Source organism: Quercus robur, chromosome 3 (assembly GCF_932294415.1).
Source record: "Quercus robur chromosome 3, dhQueRobu3.1, whole genome shotgun sequence".
Classification (NCBI taxonomy): domain Eukaryota; kingdom Viridiplantae; phylum Streptophyta; class Magnoliopsida; order Fagales; family Fagaceae; genus Quercus; species Quercus robur.
Genome location: NC_065536.1, coordinates 3898446 through 3921626, shown reverse-complemented (window position 1 = coordinate 3921626; position 23181 = coordinate 3898446). Strand labels below are relative to the sequence as shown.

The following is a 23181-nucleotide window of genomic DNA, read 5'->3' as shown; positions in this document are numbered from 1 at the left end:
TCTATGCATTTAATGTCTCATAAAGTGGCTGAAGACTAAAAGCCAACCATGTAATACAATTTTCAAATATGCATAAATATTGCCATTTGTTTTTGACTTTCCTTAAACCAAATAGTAAACACTTGTTTATATATGGTAACATAAAATAATTCAACAATAGCTGTACATTTAAGTGCTGAAATTCTTCCATATATGACATTATTATGTCATATTCAATTAAGAACGTTTAAATACAAAACGTTTAGAATGGAAAGTATATATTTGTAATAAAACCAAATATGCTAGCAATTGTGATATTAATATCACGTTAATGTTCATAAATTTTCTGATTAAAACCATTGACAAAAACTATTCAAATTTTGAATTATATTTGAATTTTCAAATTTAGCAATCAACGTATTTGACATTAAGGGATAATTGATACACATAAATGAGTATTAAATTAAATATGATATTTTTTATAAAAATATCCAACAGTTAATGAATGGCAAAATGCCTGATTGAAAAGTGCAATTCGCTTACTCTCTAATTCAGTTAAAATTTTACTATTTTAGAATTTTTGAAAATGTATTTTGTCTTTACAATGTACTGTTGGCCCCAATATATACAAGTTGTAAATCCTCCTACAAACCCGCTTATATAGGAGAAATTATACAGTCCTCTGGTGGACCACGTTACTTGTCCATTATTTCACTAAAAGAGTCTCACTTGTTTAAAATTGCTGAGTCAGTAATCAGTTTCTGTTTAAAAAAAAATTTAACTCAATAATTTTAAACAAGTGGGAGTTTTTTAGTGGAATGGTGGACCACGTTACTTGTCCACCATGAGGACTTTATAATTTCTTCTTATACAGTACTGATTTCACGATCAAGTTTTATTCCCAAACTTTTGAGATTTTTTTAGATTAATCATGATTAATAGCATATATCATAATTCATTATCTGTTCTTTCATGAATGGATTCTTTTTTCTTTTCTTTTTTAATTTCTTAAACTTGAATTAACCTACTCATGATGCAATATCCACATTCAACTTAAAAAGTTGTCTTAATAAATTTTTTATGAACATTATGTGTTGGCATTGCCAAAATATATATTGCAATTTTTGTTACAAAAAGTACATCAAGCAATAGTGAGTTCTAGTTAGCTTAACTGGTAAAGTCTCTGATAATTGAATAAAAGATCTTGGGTGCTATATATTGAAACTCTCAAAAAAAAAAAAAAAACATCAAGCAGGAACAATCTCACCTTTATTTATTGCAACGATTCATAATTTAGTTTTTATTAATGAAAATTGATGCCATGACTAATATATATATATATATTTTTTTTTTTTGAGAATGTTGCCATGACTAATATGAAAATGAAAAATAATCTCAAACTTTAAGGACCAATGGTATACTTTACTCTTCATTTTTTATATAATTTAAAAGGGAACATGATATTATGTTAACTAAATTTGATTTCATTAAATAAAGAATTATAATTGATTTTAAATGATCTATATTCACAAGTGTCATTTAAAATCTCACACCACTTAATAAAAAATGATAATCAATTTTAAATGAAGTAATATTATATTTAATTCTAAGTTCATTAAATACAAAAAAATTATCTTGAAATTGACTTGATAAATCTTTGTTTTTCTTATTATTGGTGAAAGACAATTAACCTCCTCTCTTTCAAAATAAATGAGAACTTTTTAACATTACATTTTGACACAGAATTTTCACAAAATTTTTTTACCAACTCTTAATGGTATGTTGTAATTTCATTTGTGGTAATAAAAATAATGTCAATACTCAATAATTGACATAAGTGAAAATGAAGATATTACTCTCATCATACTTTTCACATCAACCATCATGAACTAATGTGAAAAATAATATTATAGAGTGTTGACAACAAAATGGAACAAAGTTGGTCCGCCTCTCCTTAAATTGGGTGGAAAAAATTCATGTAGGACAGATCAATGATAGAACGAGCAAAATCCGTCTCATCCCTTTCTCTTTGGGATGGAAAAACCCACATGGGATGATGTAGCAAGACAAAAAGAATTAGACGAGACAAAAAAATTTGGGAAAAAAAATCCATTACATACATTTTATACAAAATATAAATACATTCATGGATTCTAGTTAGCTCAACTGATAAAGTCTCTAATGATTAAATAAGAGATTCAGGGTTCAAATCTCTGTCTACATTAAAAACTGATTGGTGTCTTGGTCTAATAATAAAATACTATCATCGAACGCTATATGTTAAAACTCAAAAAAAAAAAAAAATACAAATACATACTACCCAAAACATGAAAACAATTTCATGTTTTTAGTTGTTTTGGGTCGTTTACCCTTGGTAATATTACTTAGATCACAATTTTACCGTAAAATTTTCCCTAGGTAGGGTAAGCAATCGCCAGTCGGTACCTATAACTACAAGAGGAAACTAAAATCAGGGAAAACATGCAACTGGGGTGTGTAGTTTCACCAAGCTACGCACACGCACTTTACCTGCATCAACCGTCACCAACAAAAGCTTTGGTCTTTCAAAGTGAGAGAGAGAGAGAGAGAGAGAGATGGGTGACCTTAACAACAACAATGACAACAAAAGGATAGAGTGCAAGGTGGTGGTGACCTAACTAAACCACAGGACCAGTGGTTTTAGAACAATGGTGAAGCTCTCTCTCTCTAAAACCCAACCCTATAGGTCCAATCACGTTACACCACCTGGCTAATAATATCCTACTTTCGTTTCAATTTTACACGCTCTCCTACCCTCTCTCTCTGAGGCTCTCAGCTTTTCCTTGATGGTGATCTAGGGTTTTGAGCTTTTTTGGTCGTGACCCACAAAGGTAAACGCTTTCATCTTGGTCTCTTTGGTGCTCTTTTGGCCATCTTGTGAGTTTTTCTCATGTGGGTATTCTGAATTTGGTTTATTTATAAGGTGTTTGTATGTGGGTTTGCTTCAAAGTTGTGCTTTTTGCTGTGATTTTGTGGCTGTGTTCTCTCTGCACCATGTAATTTTCAAAACTATAAGGTTTTGTTATGCGGGTATCTGAATTTTGATCTCTTTATGAGGTACTTGTAAATGGGTGCCCTTCACAAACTTCAAAAGCTGTTTTGTTCGACTGATTTGGTTTTGGGGATTTGAAATTTCCTCTGATTTTTGTTGTAAAGATTATTCATTAAAGCTTTGGTCTTTTTACGATTGGGTTCTTTGTCATTGATTTGGATTGCTGGATTTTTGTTCAATTCATTGAATTTTGGATTCCTTAAGTCAGGTTTATATGCAAATCAGGTTTTGTTAGTCATTCAAAAAAAATAAAAATAAAAATCAGGCTTTGTTAGGTTATTTTTTGAAAAAATAGAATGGATTTATTTTTTATGATAAGAATATTTCAAATTCGAATAATTGTGAAGAAAGAACCACTAAGTGCAAAGAAGAGGTATTTTTCACTCAGTAGCAAAGGGTTTTAGCCAAGATTTCCAGATGGATGGGGTTGGGTATTATTACATCTGCCACATAATTTTAATTAGAGAATTTGCTCTGAAAAAAAATATATATATCGAATGAATGGATCATATTTTGTAAGATTTTACGATTTCTGCCCTTCTAAAGAAGGTATTAATTGTAGAGAAAATGGAATTTCCACGATATAATTTGAGAATACAAATTTTTCTTGTACCCAAAAAGTTGATTGTGGTTAGACTCATCAACGAAAATCATCAAATAATTCTGTTGATACGTTGTTTGCAATACTTTTCTAAGAAAGTACTTATAAAATAGTACTATTGTAAGGGACTTTGATGATGATACTTATCAAAAAAGGAACTATGATGGCAATCTTTTGTTGTTGCATGGCTCTGCCCATTTGCTGTATGGTTTTCTGTAGTAGCAGTTTTGAATATGTTTGTGCTCCATTCAGTTGCTTTGAAAGTCTTGAGGAATAGGTAGAAATTCAATATATTTATTTCCTTTAGTTTTAGTTTTATTATTACTTGGAAGTGGAGAGTAGGAAAACAAGTCAATTTGCATATTGGCTTTTTTTGAAAATTAGGTTTTGGAAACCAGTGCATTATAGAAACTTAGGTTTAGAATATTTTTTGTCTTCACTGCATTCTCTCAATTCTCAACTATCTAATTTGAAATAGGGAGTTTTGCGTAGAAAATATTGTTAATGCTCAATTTAATTTCCTCAGGTATTTTCTTTGTGTAATTATCTAGGCTTATTACCCTTTTGGGAAATTACAGTGGCACTAGGCTTGTGCTTGCCTCGTTTGCCAACATGGAAGGTTTTGGAAGTTTTGGGTTAAGTGATAAAAGCAGTGCTGTGAGGAAGAAGAGGAGTAATACATCCCGTCGTCCACGGAATGATTCACTGTTGCCTTCAGATTACCATGATGTTTCACCCTTATCATCTACACCACCCTCAGATAATGTGAGCAAAGTATCAAGCGATGAGAATAATGAATATGGTTCAGTTTCTCGAAAGAAAGAGCTCAATTTGAACCAATGCACCGCTAGGGCTTTATCTGTTAACATTGGTGAAGCAGAATCTGGCCAGAATATGATCAAGAATGAAGATGGAGGATTTGGAGAATCTGATGAAGCTTCCAATAATGGTTCTTTCCGAGGAAGTAATGAGCACATTCATAGTGGAGTTGAATCCAAAAGACACAGTGAAGGTGTCCTTGCACCAGCTGATTGGAAAGGCACAAGCAAGGTGGGGCATTTTGGAGTTGTTTCAGATTGCTTAGAAAATGAGAACAAAGTGAAAAAGGTTAAGCTTAAAGTTAATGGTGTCACGCGTACAATTCATGCCAAGTCAATATCAGATGGGGCATCTGGTGTTGGGTCTTCTGCTACAAAAGCTTCTCGCGTTTCTGATGCTGCTCGGCTGCAACAGAAGTTGATTGGTCAGGTATAAAGCATCGTTAACCTATTCTTCAAAATTTATTGAATCTGTACCAACTGTATGCAACAAGGTTTAATTCATATCCATGGCATAGCAAAATTGAGGACATTACAGTTGGGCATAATATATGAGCAGGACAGCTACATGTCAATTGCTTTTTGCTTTATCACTGTGTGAGGAATCAGATTGTATGCAAAATTTGAATTTTAAATTTTCATGGTAACCTCTTCTAGATGTGGTTGCAGTGGTGCACACAAAATATAAAGTTTTTACACTGGATTTTGTGTCACCTTAACTGCTAGAAATTCCTTATGATGTTCCTGTTGGTGTAAAAGAAATTATATTTCTTGTTCCCTTCCATTTTATCCCAATTAATCATATTCTGTGATGCCTTAGATTCCAATTTTTTGCAGCCTTGTAGTCCAATTCAAAGACTGGTAGGCATCTTATTGAGGCTCTCTCTCTAATATATATTTGTGCTACAGGACATTTCAGATGACAAATGTTCCTTTACTTCAGAGAAGGGAAGTGGCTTACGAGGGCTTCCATGGAAGGATTTCTCCAAATATGGTTTAAATGTGGGAAAAGCGGATTCTTCAAGGAGTAGGATGCCTGAAGAAAATATTTCCACAAACCAAGTTGATAAGTATGAGCCTACTCGCAAGAGCAAACGGATCTCTAAGAGACGTGTGTTAGATGAAGATGATGACGATGAGATTAAATACCTTGAAAAGCTCAGAACACCCAAGGCTACTGTTGATTATGGTGTGGAGTATGAAGATGATGAGGAAGGAGGGAGCAGGAAACAACGGAAGATATCAAGGGTGTTGAAGAGTAATGTTGATGGAAGATATGATGTTAATGTGAAAGATCACCTCTCGTCAAGATCAGGCAGGGATGGTAAAAAGTCTCGATCAGGGAGAGTATTTGAAGATACTGATTATGTGGAAGATGAAGATCCAATCTCAGATGGTGAGATCAATACTAATAAGAAGAAACCAAAAAAGGAGATTGTTGATTTATCGGGAGATAATAAGAAGGAAATGACAGTCACTACACGTCAGCGGGCCCTTCAAACTGGCAAAGATGTCTCTTCTAGCTTCGGTGCAAGTCTAATTGAGTTCCCAAATGGCTTGCCTCCTGCTCCACCTAGGAGTGAGTAACTTTCACTGTTGTGCTTATCTATTCTTGTTATTGTTATAGTTACCTTCTGCTGGAAATTTGTTGAAATTTCTATACATTTTTTATATTAATGATTATTTTGGTGATAGAGCAAAAAGAGAAACTTTCTGAAGTGGAGCAGCAGTTGAAGAGGGCTGAGGCTCTTCAGAGGCGTAGGATGCAAGTGGAAAAGGCGGCAAGGGAATCCGAGGTTTAGCCCCTTCGTTGTATCATATTTTTGTCAGCCTTGTTAACAGCACAAATGTTAGAAGTAATTTAAGTGTTTTCTTCACTTTTTGACTGAATTTTAGGCCGAGGCTATCAGAAAAATCCTGGGCCAAGATTCAAGTAGGAAGAAGCGAGAAGATAAGATGAAGAAACGGCAAGAAGAATTGGCACAGGTAATAAGTCGAGAGTACTCTTGCTCTTAATCCACAGCATCAATTTGTTCTTTCCCTTTGTATACTACACGTATATTTGGACACCATTTACATCTCTTTTTATTGAAGAAATATTTAAATACCAAAAAAGATTATGCAATGGAGCAGAACTCTTACTCTGTTCACTTCTATAATTTTATGCAGGAGAAGGCTGCCAATTATATGGTACTTGCATCAGACTCTGTTAGATGGGTCATAGGTCCCTCAGGAACAGTTGTTACATTTCCCAATGAAATAGGCTTGCCAACTATTTTTTCCAAGCCCTGCAGGTAAAGAAATACTTCTAGCAAATTCTAGCCCGCCCACCCCCCAACACAAAAGAAAATTATTGATTTTTATGTCTTATTCTAAACCTTTGTTTAACACTGAGATTTGGTCCTTATGATCTGTACTGAATTTCTTTGATTCTATCAAGTTTCTCAGTAATTAATGCTTCATTCCTGAGTGATTGTTTAGTACGGGACATGCTTTTTTGTTAAGTTATATACCCTGTCATTACATAATGTGCTATCTAGTAATAGGTAAAAGTTCCTCCTCACTAGGCTCCTGAATATGACATGTAACAATAGTGGTTGCTGGAGATTTGATTTTCCTTAAAGTAGCTTCAGATCTGAGCATATTATTACTGTAACAAACATATAGATTATATAAATTTTACATATATTTACTTATCAAAAATCTTAGTACTATGCTTAGTCTTCAAACTACCTCCATGTTTCATGATGAATTGGTTTTTATGGATTTCAGTTACCCTCCTCCTCGTGAGAAATGCTCCAGGCCATCTTGTATGAATCCATACAAGTACCGAGATTCCAAGTCAAAGCTCCCCTTGTGCAGTCTTGAATGCTACAAGGCAATAAATGAAAAGATGCAGCATATTAATCAGGTTGACTTAGCTATATAGCCTTGATGTATGTAGGTAGTCCTGTACTGTGACCTTTATTTTGTATAGATAATGTCAAATCTCTATTCTGGGAGCTGTTTTGATTACTCCAATAACAGCAGCTCAAATATCTGTACAGAAATTATATTTGCTTGAATTTTTCCCCCAGTATGATATTGGATAATTGTTTTTGTTCTTCATGAAATAAGGCTGTTCAAATCAAGCAGATTTGTATTGGTAAGTAAAGCTAGTGTTTGGAAGATATTTTGATTCTCTCTAAATTATGACACTGGAATTTTTTTGTGCAACCGAATGTGTATTACACCTTCTCACATATACGTGGAATTCATACGCATGAACTTTGCATGCATGAGAGACTGATGTTATATATACTTGTCACCTTAAAAAAAAACTCTGAAAATTTGAAAGAAAGTTAATAAGCAGCATGTATTTTGTTTTCACCTGTACTTTTTGAAACTTTCTTTACATGATCAATTGTTGAAAACTATTCTTTTGTAAAAACTGAACCATCCAAAGTATTTTCCCGGTGATCCATGTACCCTACCATGGTATTCTCATTTTGTTGATTTCACCTATTAATGCAATGCAATAGAACCTTGAAGGTAGGTTTTATTACCTGGTATCAACATTACAGAGAATTGTTGTAACAATTGAATTGTCAAAAAATATAGCATTTAAGAGAATGCTGTTTGTAGAATTATGAATCCAATGTGTATGGTAGACAATATATTCAAGACTTCTTTCTACCACTTGCTATCCGAAACTTAAGCACTACGTTTGGTTAGAAGTAATATGACTTTAATTCCTCACATGACATTCTAGAGATCTGTTTCCTGAATCAACAGGCGTCTCACAGCATATGATGTGATCCCCACAGAAGGGTATCTCATATAGCTGTTATATGCAGCAGATATCTCACAACATGTAGAATATATTGATTCAGAATCTAAGATGTGGTTACTTTTTGCTTTTAAACGCTATTGTGAGGTCCTTTTGGGGTACAATTTCTCTATCACCTTAGTTTACCAGGTTCTTTAATGCGAACTACCCTGGCTTTCAACACAGTTCCATTATGACAACATGTATAGAGAGTTAGAGATCGTTATCTACTAAAAAGAAGAAAATGCAAACCACGATTTTGGTCATCAAACTATGTTTTATATCGTTATCCACCTAAATGAGAAAAGGCAAACTGATGATGCACAAAAATCGTTAGTGAATTGATCATCCACGGACGGGCCAATGGATGTACCTGAAAAACAAAAGAGAAGAACCAATCAAAGGGTACCGGCCAAAGGCCCTCTAAAGGTTAAGTTAGTAATAGAAGAATCTTCAAGAACTCAAAAGTGCAAGAGTTAGGGAGAATTCATGTACCTCAAGAAGGGTAAGGTTTGTAATTTATATAGTGGTGGAGGGTTGACCCAAATCCCTTGATACGGGAGAATTTCCTTGTAGAGAGAAGGATCTCCAGATATTTGGGATCACCTTTCCATACATAGGAGATCTGATTGCGTGGTAGGGTCTTTGATCGCGACGCTCAAGTAATTTCTATGTAAGGATGCATGAGTGGGCCTCACGCAAATCCCATGGAAACCCTAGGGCAATGGGTCGTTGGGATAGGGGCTGGATCGCCAACTTGATCCGTCAGCCCCATGGGATTAGTCATCCCTTTGGGATTGTATGGGAGGCTCGGCACCCCATGTCGATCAATCAAAAATTATCCCCATCACAAACCATGATTTTAGTCATCAAAGTATCTATTGGAGTTCTGCATTGTCCATACACAATTAATTGTGTAAATTTAATTCTTGAAATTTTGGTTAAGAGCATTGATGTTTCTTTTGAAGACATACAAAGTTCAAATTCTCTCTCTCATTGTAACTATCGAATTATAAAAAATAAAAAATAAACTCTTGAAAATTTGAAGACAAATTTACTCTCGCCACATTTCTTTCTAGAAATTAAGTGATTTTCATGAAATTGCTTTTCTATATTGAGTGATTCTCACTATAATTGATATTATTATTATAGCTAAAGCTCAAAGAAAATCCACTTAGATTTTAATTGAATTCTCAATTTTGCGTCACATGTCCCATTTAATTTTGTGCCAAGATCTAATTTTTTAATTTTTGTAGCAAATAAATTATTGGGGGCAAAAATCGAAGAGTTTAAATCCAATTAAATTCTAAATTATATATATATATATATATATGTGTGTATGTATGTATATATGTATGGTTTAAAAAAATTATAAACTAATACCATGTATAATTTGAATCTCTTCTATAAAAAAAAGTTATAATTTGAAGCATATAATTATTATTGTTTTAATTGTACTTGTGCATATGCACGGGGCTACACATTAGTATGTAATAACAAGCATAATATTAAACTATTTTCAAAATACAAAAGCATAAATTAACATATCTATGAAAATGTATGTTTGCTTTCTAAAGTTTGGGTCAATATCTGTGGGGACCGGCCCAAAATAACAGGTTGGCTGGGCCCTAGGCCCGTCCGAGGAGTCAGCGTGGCCCAAGCAATCCTTATTCAGGCCCGATGGGGCAAAGAGAACATGTCCGAGGAGTAATTTCTCCTCGGATATTGTAAATCCGGAGCAAAGGTACATCCAGGCCACTATAGTCCATCTTCCAAATACGTAAAAAGGAAGGAAATTTGAAATATCTCAGCAAAGGCTGCCACCACCACATTAAATGCCTTACAACTACTCTCTTGACTGCATTAATGAGGAGAAGACTCCTGAACAGTGTTACCTAGGCTACCGCAACTCACAGAGAATTGAAGGGGGTGTCTGATGAGACAGGTGCTCAAGTGGGGGATTAGATGATCAACAAATGTAAAGCCCAGATGATTGGAAAGGGCCTATATAATATGTAAAGGTCCCCCAAGAGAGAGGAGGGAGAAAAAGGAGGAGAGAATACTGTAGAGAAGTCTTATTGCATTAATCTGTGTCTATTAATCAAGTTTCGAGCTTTATTATTTGGGAGGGACCTCTCTTCACAATATTTTTTAGGGAAAAAAAAAATCAAATCTCAAATAGATTATGTTTAAATGAGTCACGGGGAATACCATACAACAATCAATGAGCTAGAATAAAACCTAATCTAACTTTTAGGGAGCAAGGTTATATCTTTGCCTAATAACATAAATTAATTGAAATGTGACTTGCAGTTTATGGATCAAAACAATAGTTTTGACATGTGGAGTTCAATTCTAGTAAACTCCATTTAGCTTTCCTTTTTTTATTTCTTTTTTAAATTTTATTTTATTTAAGAAACAAACTTCATTTAGCATTTAATCCCAACCATTTTAAAACTTGAAACCATGGGAGTTAATTTCAAACCCATGCCATTTTGATTTAATTAGGGGAATGATATATATTACTGTACTATTTTGGGGTTACTGCTATTTTACATATATGTGTATAAATATAAATCATTAGTAAATACCTTTTAAAAAAGAATTAGTAGATAAATATAAAATTTTTATTAAAAAATCAGAAATAAAATAACTAGGTAGCCGAAAATTGAAAATAGAATAGTACATAAAAGTAATATATTATAAATTGGTAGTTGCTCTTATCAAAGAACCTATCAAATAAGTGTCAAAGAAAAAAAATCAAATTAAAAAATAAATAAATAAATAAATAAACTTATGCAATCTAGGTTGCATGTATTTTTATGCAAAACTAGGCTCTAATGAGTTGGGTAGCAATTATAGTGAATCCAAATGACAATAAAATAAAAATAGACTGATTTTATCTAAAGAAAATCGTTCTCGACACAGTCCGAGGAGATCAGTTGTTGTATACAATCCTTGAAGTTGATTACAAGTACAGTTCTTATTGCTACATTATTTCTCTTTCAATTTTCCGATCCCTTTCTCTCAGGGCCTCCCTTATATTTTATACTATCTTCCTCCTTTCATCTCTACCATTTACGTGTAGATTAGATTGTTGGTGTTAATCCTTGTCACATCAGCATCTTCTTGAAATCTGTAGGGAGTAGCTGTAAGACCGAAAACTACTGTTCATGTATCACTTTCTCATTAATGTGGCCAGAGAGTTAGCTGCAGAGCATTCAATGTGGTGGTAGCAACTTTCCCTTAAATATTTCATAACCCGTATTTGTCTCGTGCCTTCTGGATGTGTATCCTTACCAGTAGAATCTCCTAGAATGTTGCCCTAGAAGGCAGATCACAGCCCCAGACCTCGGCTTTGATCAGCTGAGGAGGCATTTCTTCTCGGATCATTTTCTTGGACTCTTATGACCATATCTCACCTCTTTACTCACTAACACAGACTCCTATAACAATGTTTCTCCGTCCTCAGACTACTCCATGTCCTCGGATTGGGCCCCCAACCCAATATATACATAGATATATACTACTGGGCCTACCACCCCCATAGTTTTGATTTTAGAGCACTTACGAGATGCCTATCTGGAATGCACTGCTTGTTCAGATGGCTACAAGAAAGAGCAGCACCAAGTGCATGGATTTCTTTTGTTATACAGAAGAAAAAAAAAGTTTTGCAAAAGTACCTGCTTTGTAAACTGTTTATCTTAATGCCTAGAGTCAAAACCATCTCAACCAAGTGGACAAATCCAGCAACCAACTTTCTCAAGGTCAAAGTAAGTTGGGAGAGGGTTTTAAATTCATATTTGCAAATTACTCAATCTTTCAAGAGGTTTAGCTGGACCATGTTTTGCCATCACATACTTTGGCTATCATTTGGACAGTTTTTAATTACACTGTCTTACACTCTTTCTAGGATATTGCTGCTAGGCAAGTTGCCAATTGGCCCTTTTATAAGATATTAACCCCATCTTTTCTATACAGCTAAATTTTATTTCGAGGGGAAAACTCTGCACAATTCAAACCCTTGTTGGAACACCTGCATAATGCAACTCAAGCATGCCAATCTACCTGAAATGGTAATGAAAGAGCATGAGAGTCTTTGGTTGTGGCTAAAAACCTAGAGCTCAAAGAAGAGTCATTCTAAGGGCTTCAATTTTATCCAAAGATTTCAGTATGACTGCTATGTTTGAGGGTATTGAAAACTTGTTCAAGTTTGTGAATTGTTAAATAGGAAATTCCCCATCTGCAGAATGTAAAACATGGATATTACAAAATTGAGAGCTGGTTAAGAGCGAAGTGCATATTGCAATAATTTCATAAGGATCACAGTGAACTCAAATTTGTTTGCATTTCCTTACTGTTACTTAAAAATCCCTTTGAATTCTTCATCCTCAACTTGCTTTAGCCCAAGTCTGACTGTAGCTAATAGAGTGAAATTTGTGCTAAATAAGTTAGCATATAAAAAATCATTGCTTTGATTTTTCTGAACTAATGAAGTGCTTGCTTCTATTTAGACAATTGTTTTGAGGGAGAGATCCTTGGATACAATTGTTAAGAATTGTTTAAATCATGGATCCAAGTGCTTTATGTTTCCCTTGTTGTGTTAATTGATCCCATTGTTCCTTTAATTGCTCAGTCATGTCCAAGGGTGCAACTAATTTAGGCTAATGTTTGAATCCTATTCTTTTTTCTTTTCTTTTTTTGGCTTGCTGGGGATATCCCATTCTAATTTATGTGATTTTTTGCTTGGTCTAATTGTTCTGATTGTATTGCATGATTTTAGCTATCGTAAATGCTGACATTTTGGATACTCAATTTCTTCTCATGATTGAACTTTAATTTTTAACAATGTAATGACCAACTAATTATTGATATCTCCATTGTGTACATTTTTTTTGAAAATTTCTTTACATTGAATATATGGAATTGTTTATATTATTTAAAAATTGTGTACATTGATTGGAAAAACTTGTATACATTCTTTGAAAGCTTATGTACATTGAATGTAACATTCTTTGAAAAATTGTATACCTTGAATGTATATAATTGAAAAATTGTATAAATTGAATATACAAAATTTTGTACATTCTTTAAAAAATTTTGTAGTTGAATATGCATAATTGTGTACTTTCTTGAAAAATTGTTTACATCAAATATACAAACTCCTGTAATTTTTTTGAAAAATTATATATAATAAATGTACCAAATTGTGAATATTCATTGAAAAATTATATGTACTAAATGTAAGAAAATTAAAATTTGTGTACATTTTTTGAAAAAAATGTATACGTTGAATTTACAACATTATGTATATTTTTTGAAACTTGAGTATGTTGAATGTACAAAATTTTGTCAATTCTTTGAGAAAATGTGTATGTTGAATATATAATATTGAAATTTTTTGAAATATTATATACGTTGAAAAAACAAAATGATGTAAATTATTTGAAAATTTAAGTACTTAAAATGTATAGTATTGTGTACATTCTTTGAAAAATAATGTGAATTAAATATATAAAATTGTGTACATTGAATTTATATAATTGTATATATTTTTGAAAAATTGTGTCTGTTAATTGTAATTGTGTACATTATATTAAATACTGTGTACATAGTATTTATAGAATTGAAAATTTATTGTAAGGACTCGATTTGTAACGACCCGTAATAACGTTGGGTTCGCACGTAAAAAGGCCCAAACAATATCATTTATAGAGCGTGGGTTTGAAAGGCTGGGCCTTGGTCACCAGACAGTGGGTTTTTCGTGGTGTTCATACATAATTTAAATCGTGTTCGCCCTAGGAGTCTTTCTCCTGGAGGCGGGCTAGGAGGTTCTGGTTTTTGGCCATTTTTCCCAGCCTCCTTCTTGGTGCATTAACTTTTACATTATATAGCCTTTCTTGGTGGATCTTAGCCCTCCACTTGTTGATCAGGCAAGTGCCTACTTCTGTACTCGTCCCATCAGCTGTCCTTCCTTACTTTCTATTAGTTGTGATGATCAAAGTCATCCTATCCAGGCGTCTTTTCTCATTAACATAATCAGGAAGCTGGCGGGTGCATTTAATGCGAAGGGGACGTATTTACCCTGAACCAGTTTCACCCCGTACCCCCATGTGGGTCCCATTCCATTCGCATTTCCTTCAGGGGGCTTTTTGGGGGCAGTCATCATCGAGACGTTGCTCTTCCCCTGGAAGTCTTGGAGTGCCGAGGACTGGGTCGTCCTCGGCGGTTCCCCTCGATACTTCGGCCTTTCCCATTCGTCCTCGGTACATACCCTCCTCGGCACGGGCCCCGAGCCCTAATAGAGCGTGGGTCGGACCATAAGTTCCCTGGCCCCACAATAGCCCCTCAAAATCCTGCTATCCGACTCCTCGGACGGATAGGAGGGTTTTGATGACATCAGATATCTGTCAACACCTATCAATCCTTGTCACTTATCGGTTCCTGAGACTTTTCGTCTGCCCGAGGCACGTTCCTGGAGCCCTTGGAAAGTGAAACGTGGCCTCATTAAATACGGGCGGCTCTGTGTTTCCCACGTTCTACGACATGATGAAGATCAAACGGTGGTGATTCCTTGGTCTTTATGGGCAGGAAAATTTGTGCAGTTATCCTAGAAAGTATAAAAGATTTTTTGGAACGGATCTATCTCTTCGTTTTTGCACTTAAGAGTTCTAGCACGTATACCCTGGGTTCATCTGAACTTTCGTCCAAACTCAAGTCTATCTCCAGCACAAAAAGCCTGTCCGAAGCGTCTTTCCTCTCTTATGTAAGTTCCCTGCCTCCATTAACTCGTGCTTTTTCTTTTCTGGGTTTATTTTTCTCTGGTTCCCTTTCTTCTCCCGTTGCTGGTTGAGTTTGTTTAGTAAATCATAGAGATGGCCAAATCGAGACTGAGGAAATTAGTCGATACTGAAGAGGCGATGAATAAGTTCATCGCCGATTACAGGATTCCTCCCAACGTAAGTCTGAGGCATTGTAAGATGGGAGAGTGGCACTATAAGAGGGAAACGGGCGAGGTAGTAATTCCCGTCCTCGCCTTTGTAGAGGGGGGTATGAGAATCCCTATGGGGCCAGTAACGAGGGGTTACCTCAGGCACTTCCGATTAGCCCCCACCCAGTGCACCGGCAACATGTTTAGAATTCTGGGTTGCGTGGATGCTTTAAATGAAAAGATGGGGTTAAGACTGACCCACCATGACGTGAATTGGTGCTATAATCTCCAAAATTTGAAGGAGAAATCCTACTACATGAAGACGAGAGACGAAAGGGTTCGACTAATTCAATGCCTCCCTGATTCCAACAAGGGGTTAAACAAGGATTTCCTTATCGTCTCCTATGAATGGCATGATGGCAATCCGTGCCCCATAGTAGAAGGAAAACCAGGTGGGGTATAGGGAATGGAAGGGCGCTGACCCTTTGCGCCATTCTAGTCTGATGTGTTTCGGTAACTAACCATACGTATATGTTTTTCTTTTCTTCCTTTTTCCTTTTGGTTACTTGTTAGTTGCCCTTGCCGATCTTACTATTGTTTATGAATTTTGAACTAATCATTTTAACACGTATGAGTAGTTATGCATGCGATATATTTAGAATCATGTTTCAGAACGTTAGCTTACCTGCACTTGTAGAGCCTTGAACTCATGTCTGACCCTCATTCAATGGAGATATAGGCATCATCCGAGATGTCACGTGTAGTGTTAGGTCCTGCTTAGTATCCAGGTCTCTTTAAAGTAGTTGATTTCCCCATAGGTTTGAGTCTGAGGACCATGCAATACCTTGGTTCTGTCCAAAACTTGATTTCTATAAGTAGTTGGTTTCCCCAGGTTTAAGTCCGAGGACCATGTAATACCTTGGTTCTGTCCAAAACTTGATTTTTTAAGTAGTTGGTTTCCCCATAAGTTTGAGTCCGAGGACCATGCAATACCTTGGTTCTGTCCAAAACTTGATTTCTATAAGTAGTTGGTTTCCCCATAGGTTTGAGTCCGAGAACCATGCAATACCTTGGTTCTGTCCAAAACTTGATTTTTTAAGTAGTTGGTTTCCCCATAGGTTTGAGTCCGAAGACCATGCAATACTTTGGTTCTGTCCAAAACTTGATTTCTTAAGTAGTTGGTTTCCCCATAGGTTTGAGTCCGAGGACCATGCAATACCTTGGTTCTGTCCAAAACTTGATTTCTATAAGTAGTTGGTTTCCCCATAGGTTTGAGTCCGAGGACTATGCAATACCTTGGTTCTGTCCAAAACTTGATTTCTATAAGTAGTTGGTTTCCCCATAGGTTTGAGTTCAAGGACCATGCAATACCTTGGTTCTGTCTAAAACTTGATTTCTATAAGTAGTCGGCTATGGCGTGAGACCTTGGTTTTAGGGGACTTAGCTCCTCAGCCAAGCCCCTAAAACCATCTGTGCTGCTGACGCTACGAAGTGCAGCCCCTAGTAAAGAAACATAGCCCCTAGTGGAACTTTACGCTAGAACACTACAACCGGCTGTTAGAAATGATAAGGGGACTATCTCGACCTACCGCCTGTGCCAACACACAAGCCTTCCCCACAAACGGCGCCAATTGTAAGGACTCGATTTGTAACGACCCGTAATAATGTTGGGTTCGCATGTAAAAAGGCCCAAACAATATCATTTATAGAGCGTGGGTTTGAAAGGCTGGGCCTTAGTTACCAGACGGTGGGTTTTTCGTGGTGTTCATACATAATTTAAATCGTGTTCGCCCTAGGAGTCTTTCTCCTAGAGGCGGGCTGGGAGGCTCTGGTTTTTGGCCATTTTTCCCAGCCTCCTTCTTGGTGCATTAACTTTTACATTATATAGCCTTTCTTGGTGGATCTTAGCCCTCCACTTGTTGATCAGGCAGGTGCCTACTTCTGTACTCGTCCCATCAGCTGTCCTTCCTTACTTTCTATTAGTTGCGATGATCGAAGTCATCCTGTCCAGGCGTCTTTTCTCATTAACATAATCAGGACGCTGGCGGGTGCATTTAATGCGGAGGGGACGTATTTACCCTGAACCAGTTTCACCCCGTACCCCCATGTGGGTCCCATTCCATTCGCATTTCCTTCAGGGGGCTTTTTGGGAGCAGCCATCATCGAGACGTTGCTCTTCCCCTGGAAGTCTTAGAGTGTCGAGGACTGGGTCGTCCTCGGCGGTTCCCCTCGATACTTCGGCCTTTCCCATTCGTCCTCGGCACATACTCTCCTCGGCACAGGCCCCGAGCCCTAATAGAGCGTGGGTCGGACCATAAGTTCCGAATATATTGAATTGTGCACATTCTTTAAAATTTTTGTAAATTGAATATATAACATTATACACATTATTTGAAAATTTGAGTAAGTTCAATGTACTATATTGTGTATATTTTTTGAAAAATTTTGTACGTAATTATATACATTTTTTTTTTGAATAATTGTGTACATTGAATTGCATTTTTTTTTTAAATAAATTTTGTGTTAATTTAATATACAAAACTAAAAATTGGAGTATTTCTTTGAAAGTTAAAAAAATAAAGACTAAATTACACCCTCTAAGTTCAACATGTCTTCAATTTTGTCCTTTAAAGTTTTGTTTTTTTTTTTTTTTCAATTCCATTCTCTAGATTTTTTATTTTAATATTTGAGGGAGAAGAGACTTTTTTTTTTTTTTTTTTTTTTTTTTTGAGAAAAGAGGGAGAAGAGATTTAAACCCTTAAACGTCACAATAGCAGTCCCATTTATTGGACTACATAGCTCTTGACTTAAGTGTACTGCCCAAATCTATATAGTTTTTTTTTCCCCACTTTTAAAAGTCTAAAAAATCAATTAATTATAAATAACATAACAAATTATATAAATAGAAAAAGAATTAGAGAATTCATTCAAACTCAAGATTGATGAGAGTTCTTTACATAGCACAGGTCACAAACGACGTCGGTTCTGCGTGTTCTTAGTCAAAAAAACCATAAATCTCTTTTCAATTCCACAAGAGGGTTTTAGTAAAAATCACTTCCCAGCACCATTTTTTTTTTTTCAGTTTTTCTACCACCTGTGGAGTTAAAAAATTCAGTCAGGCACAGAAGTCATTGCTTCTACACAACTAAACAGGTGCGTTTTTCAATCCCCATGTTTAATTGTCTCTACAAAACCATTCTAAATGGTGAGATACACATTACTAGTAGATCTCCAACACCAATTCACAAACTGGATTTTCTTCAAAACCCATCTTTATCCTTGAAATACTATGTCTCCAGCACTTCAAGTCAGCAACCATTTGCTGTCTCTTACCTCATAAACTCACTTGGGTTCACACCAGAAGCTGTTTTATCAGCTTCCAAATATGGTCATTTCGAAACCCCAGAAACAGCAGATGCTGTGGTTAAGTTTTTGAAGAACCATGGGTTCTCTCAAACCCAGATCTCGAACCTTGTTAGAAGACGCTCAGGACTGCTCAAATGTAATCCTGAGAAAACCCTTTTGCCCAAAATGGAATTCTTTTCCTCTAAAGGGATTCCAAGTCCTGACCTTGCAAAAATGTTTACTGGGTTCCCTGATCTTTTTAGAAGAAGCTTAGAGAAACAAATTATACCTTCCTTTGATTTGTTTAAAAGCTTGCTTCAGTCTGAGGATAAGACTCTTCAAGCTTTACAACGACATTCGGGTATGTTAACAGATTGTCTTGAAACTAATGTGGTGCCCAATATGAATACATTGAGAGAGAGCGGAATGCCCGAGTCGATTATTATTTCTATACTTAAAAATCAGCCAAGAGCATTCAGGGCTCGTCCTGTTTTGTTTAGAGAGGCTGTGGAGGAAGTAAAAGAAATGGGATTTAATCCTTCGACGATGAAGTTTGCAGTGGCAGTACATGCTGTGCGGTCAATGAGCAAATCGACATGGGAAAGGAAACTCAATGTTTATAAGAAATGGGGTTGGACTGAGGACGAGGTTTCTATGGCATTTAGAAGCCATCCATCGTGTATGACGGTGTCTGAGGAAAAGCTTACGAGGGTAATGGATTTTCTCGTCAACAAGATGGGTATGGAGTCTTCCCTCATTAAGAAACACCCAGGACTTTTTTCTTTGAGCTTGGAAAAGAGATTGATTCCTAGGGATTTGGTTCTTCAAGTTTTGCTATCGAAAGGTTTGGTCAAGAAGAATTTTAAAATGCATGCGTATTTTGAGTGCCCTGAAAAGACATTTTTGCAGAAGTTTGTTATGATTCATGAGGACAAGGCTTCTGAGCTGTTGAAGCTATACAAGGGATCATTGGATTCTTCAAAATGAGAAGAGAATAACCTTGTTAAATTACTTGCTTTAGTTGAGCTCTAAGATTGCAATTAACCCATATTAATTTTTTATTGGTAATGTGAGTTATCGTTTATTTGTTTGAACATTCTAGCTAATGCAATTGTATTACTGGATGGTGTTGTATTGTTGGTGCATGCAATTTTGAGACTGATATTGCTAGTTCAAGTTGGTTACACTGAGTATATATTGAAACTATGGTGAAGTCTCATAATTTGTGTGCATTCCAAGATACCTAACAATTTTCTGTTTAACATGTTTGTGAGCAAATTCTCTCAGTACTTGCAGAATTTTTATGTTATTTTGATTTGCAGAGCTCTCATATGGCGCCTATCTGGAATGCACTGCATGTTCAGATGGCTACAAGAAAGAGCAGCAGAAAGTATATGGATTTCTTTTGTTCTACAGAATTAAAAAGAAATTGCAAAAGTACTTGCTTTATAAGCTGTTTATCTTAATGGTTCGAGTCAAATTCAGGTCAGCCAAGTGGACAAATCTAGCAATCAGCTTTCTTGTGGTGAAAGTAAGTTAGGAGAGTGTTTTGAATTCGTGTTTGCAAGTCACTAAATCTATCATGAGGCCTAGTTGGGCCATTTTTTACCATCACACCTTACTTTGACTTTTGAATGGACAATTGTTATTTTAACTCTCTTACCAGGATTTATGTGGCTAGGCAAGTTGACATTTGCCCTTTATTTCAACCCTATCTTTTATATACAAGTAGATTTTATTATAATTGGAAATTGTGCACAATTGAGATCTTTGGAACCAAATTTTGTGTTTTAGTTGAAAATGGACCTGCATAATGCAACTCAAACGCTCCAACCTACCTGAAATTGTATGAAATGAACGAGTATTGGGGTCTTTGGTTGTGTTCGAGATTCCACAGCTCAGAGAAGAGACTCATTTTAAGGGCGTTGGTACTACCCGTTCTTGTTCAAGTTCGTGAACTGTCATATAGAAGGCCCTCCCATCTGCAGAATATATACAGATAAAGCTTGGATGTTACAAAAGTGGGAGGTGGTTAAGAGGGAAGTGCATGGTGCAGCAATTGCATAATGATCACACAGTGACCTAATTTGTTTGCATTTTTTATTTGTTAGTTACGTGTTTCATCCTCAAACTTGCTTTGTTCCAAGTTTGAGTGCAGCTATGAGAGAAAGTGCGCGCGCAAAGGGGGGTGGGGTGGGTTGTTGAGGAGCCGGGGAATTTTTTGGCTAGAGTAAAGACTTTCTGCTGTTAATGCAATGTGTGACATGAGTTGTTTAGGTGAAAAAAGAAAGGTGTACTACAAGTTGTTCAGATATGAATTTGTGATAAATAATTTAGCAAATACAAAAACAGTGTCGTGTGTTCTTGAGCAAGTGACATATATCATGCTGAGTTGTTTTAAAATAAATGAAGTGCTTTCTTGTATTCAGACAATTGTTAAGAGGGAGAGAGACTTGGATGCATCTGTTATAATTGTTTACATCATGGATGTAAGTTCTTTGTGTTTTTCTTGTTGTTTACACATTGTTCTTGAACTTCATTCAGTCATGTGTAAGGGTGCAACTAATTTAGGCCAAAGTTTAAATCCTTTTCTGTTTTGTCTAGAGACATCCGATTCTAATTTATGTGATTGTGTTGCATGATCCCAGCTAGTGTAAATGCTTACATCATGGATCCTCAATTGTTTCTTCTCATGATTGATCTTTCATTTTAACAAGATGAACTGATTATTGCTATCTTGAATGATACCTGTAACTAATATTTTGTGGTTACTCTTGTAGAGGCTCAGTGATGTATTGGTCTTGGTATTAAAGTATTGTTTGTTCAATTTGGCTGTCTGTTTTTTATTTGTAAGTTACACTCGTATTCAGTCGGTCACAGCCTCATCTTTTGCCACTCTTGTTAGGTAAGGAGGGGCCATTTGAGCTAAAGTTATTGTATTCTACTCCTATTTTACATGGAAGCTGCTGTGAGTCGTATATGGCATGCAATTCTTTTTCTGAAAGCCAGCATTTTGTTAAAAATTGTTTGCTCATGTTTGTGAGTGAATTCCCTTAGAAGTGTAACATCTATTTCGATTTATGGAGCTTCTATATGGTGCTAGTTGGGATGGATGGATGTACCCTGATATTGCTGCTATTTTGGATTGTTATGTGATATTCATCCCTTTGTGTGTGAACATATTCATTTCTTTTTCATTGCCGGGTTAAGGGAGGTGTAGAAATGCAGATAATGCTCTCATGTGCATACATTTTATTAGCTTTTCCTATTAAATATTACTAGTCACAGACCAATGCAATGCATGGGAATAGATAAGTATTTTGTAATTATGAAATAATGTATAATTTGTTCTCCTAAATTTGTTGAAGATAATTTGTTCTCCATAAAAATTAAACAATTTTTTAAAATTATTCTCCATCTTTCTATCTCTACAAATAAATCATTCTACTATTTTTGGGTTTATTCAATTGATATTTATCTATTTTTTAGGTGGTTCGTATTCTTCTAAATTATGTTATAGTGCGTTATTGATAAGTGTAATTTTTACATGATTTTTATTATCCTCTTATTTATTAAAATTGTTAGTTTTCCTTTATTTCTTTTGATTTGATTTGATTTATATTTATATTTATCTATTCATTTGTGCTTTGAAGGAATGAGAAGATTTCAGATTAATCTACAAGAGCTTTACATGCAAAGTGGGGCTAGGCCATTGAATCAAGTCAACTTACATCCAGCCAGGCATGAATTCAAGAGAAGACCAACCCAATTAAATTTAAGTCCAACTGGAGCAAGGAATCAAAGGAAATTTGCACCAAATCCAAGTCCAATTCAGATTAAGATTCCAACCTGCACATCAGTTAATATTTTCAGTATAACTTTGGGCTCAGATGTCCAATCGAGATGATTCAAGTTGGGCTGGAAAGTTAATTTAAAGGGCTACAACTTTGTAGTTTACCAAAAGCCCGAATTCTGAAGTTAAATGGGTCAAAATAGTCAGTTAAGTGAAGCCTAAAAATCTGGGATTTTATCCGAACGGGAATTCAACTTGTAATAGGATTCCTTGACCTATTTAAAGTCTCTTTAGGGAAAAATTCAGAGAGGCCAGTGCTAGGGTTGCAAGTGCCGCATTTGAAGAATTTTCTTTGGAGTCTTTCTAGGACAAAGGGGTGCCGCTTTATGTTGATCAACCAATTCCCATGAAACACATAAGTTTTATTTGTTTTCTTTTCAATTTGATTATGAACTAAATTTTATATCTAGAGCATTGATGTAGTCTAGCAATGAACACACAATTTATATTCTGAGTTATTTTATTTTTAATATTTCCATGATTAAGTGTTTAATTCTTATTCTTAATGCTTAATATTTCTTTTTACGGATTATTGATTGATCAATTGAATGACAATGAGACTAAGAGGTGATTTGTTATTTTAGTTCTAAAATTAAACACCATTAGTTGAGCGAAAGTAGAGATACTTTATCGCGATTAGTGTGATTTTTTAGAAAATTCAAAGTACGTAATGAGTCTCCAATTAATTAAATTCACATAGAGATATGAAATTGTTATTTGAAGATATTTTTGATATTATTCGAGAGAAGATATTG

General features: G+C 35.4%; 2 protein-coding genes and 1 long non-coding RNA gene across 5 annotated transcripts; all 3 read left to right on the top strand.

Moving 5' to 3' along the window:
• The first annotated feature begins 2479 nt into the window (after window positions 1-2479).
• LOC126716750 (uncharacterized) lies at window positions 2480-7620 on the top strand. Of its 3 annotated transcripts, none has more exons than XM_050417724.1 (7): window positions 2480-2849; window positions 4250-4919; window positions 5399-6068; window positions 6185-6285; window positions 6386-6475; window positions 6659-6783; window positions 7262-7620. In XM_050417724.1, exons 2-7 carry the CDS (start codon window positions 4284-4286, stop codon window positions 7416-7418), a joined length of 1779 nt encoding a protein of 592 aa, XP_050273681.1. In that variant the 5' UTR covers window positions 2480-2849; window positions 4250-4283; the 3' UTR covers window positions 7419-7620. The 3 variants fall into 3 exon arrangements, with proteins under 3 accessions (XP_050273681.1, XP_050273680.1, XP_050273679.1); XM_050417723.1 differs by having other exon boundaries at window positions 4223-4919; XM_050417722.1 differs by having other exon boundaries at window positions 4198-4919.
• A 10540-nt stretch (window positions 7621-18160) lies between these two features.
• On the top strand, window positions 18161-22902 carry LOC126716755 (uncharacterized). Its single transcript, XR_007652257.1, has 2 exons — window positions 18161-18381; window positions 19896-22902. It is a non-coding gene; the product is annotated as an uncharacterized LOC126716755 (long non-coding RNA).
• LOC126716752 (uncharacterized) lies at window positions 18378-19795 on the top strand. The gene has a single exon (XM_050417726.1). The coding sequence runs from the start codon at window positions 18400-18402 to the stop codon at window positions 19558-19560; it is 1161 nt and encodes a 386-aa protein (XP_050273683.1). The 5' UTR covers window positions 18378-18399; the 3' UTR covers window positions 19561-19795.
• Window positions 22903-23181: the final 279 nt, after the last annotated feature.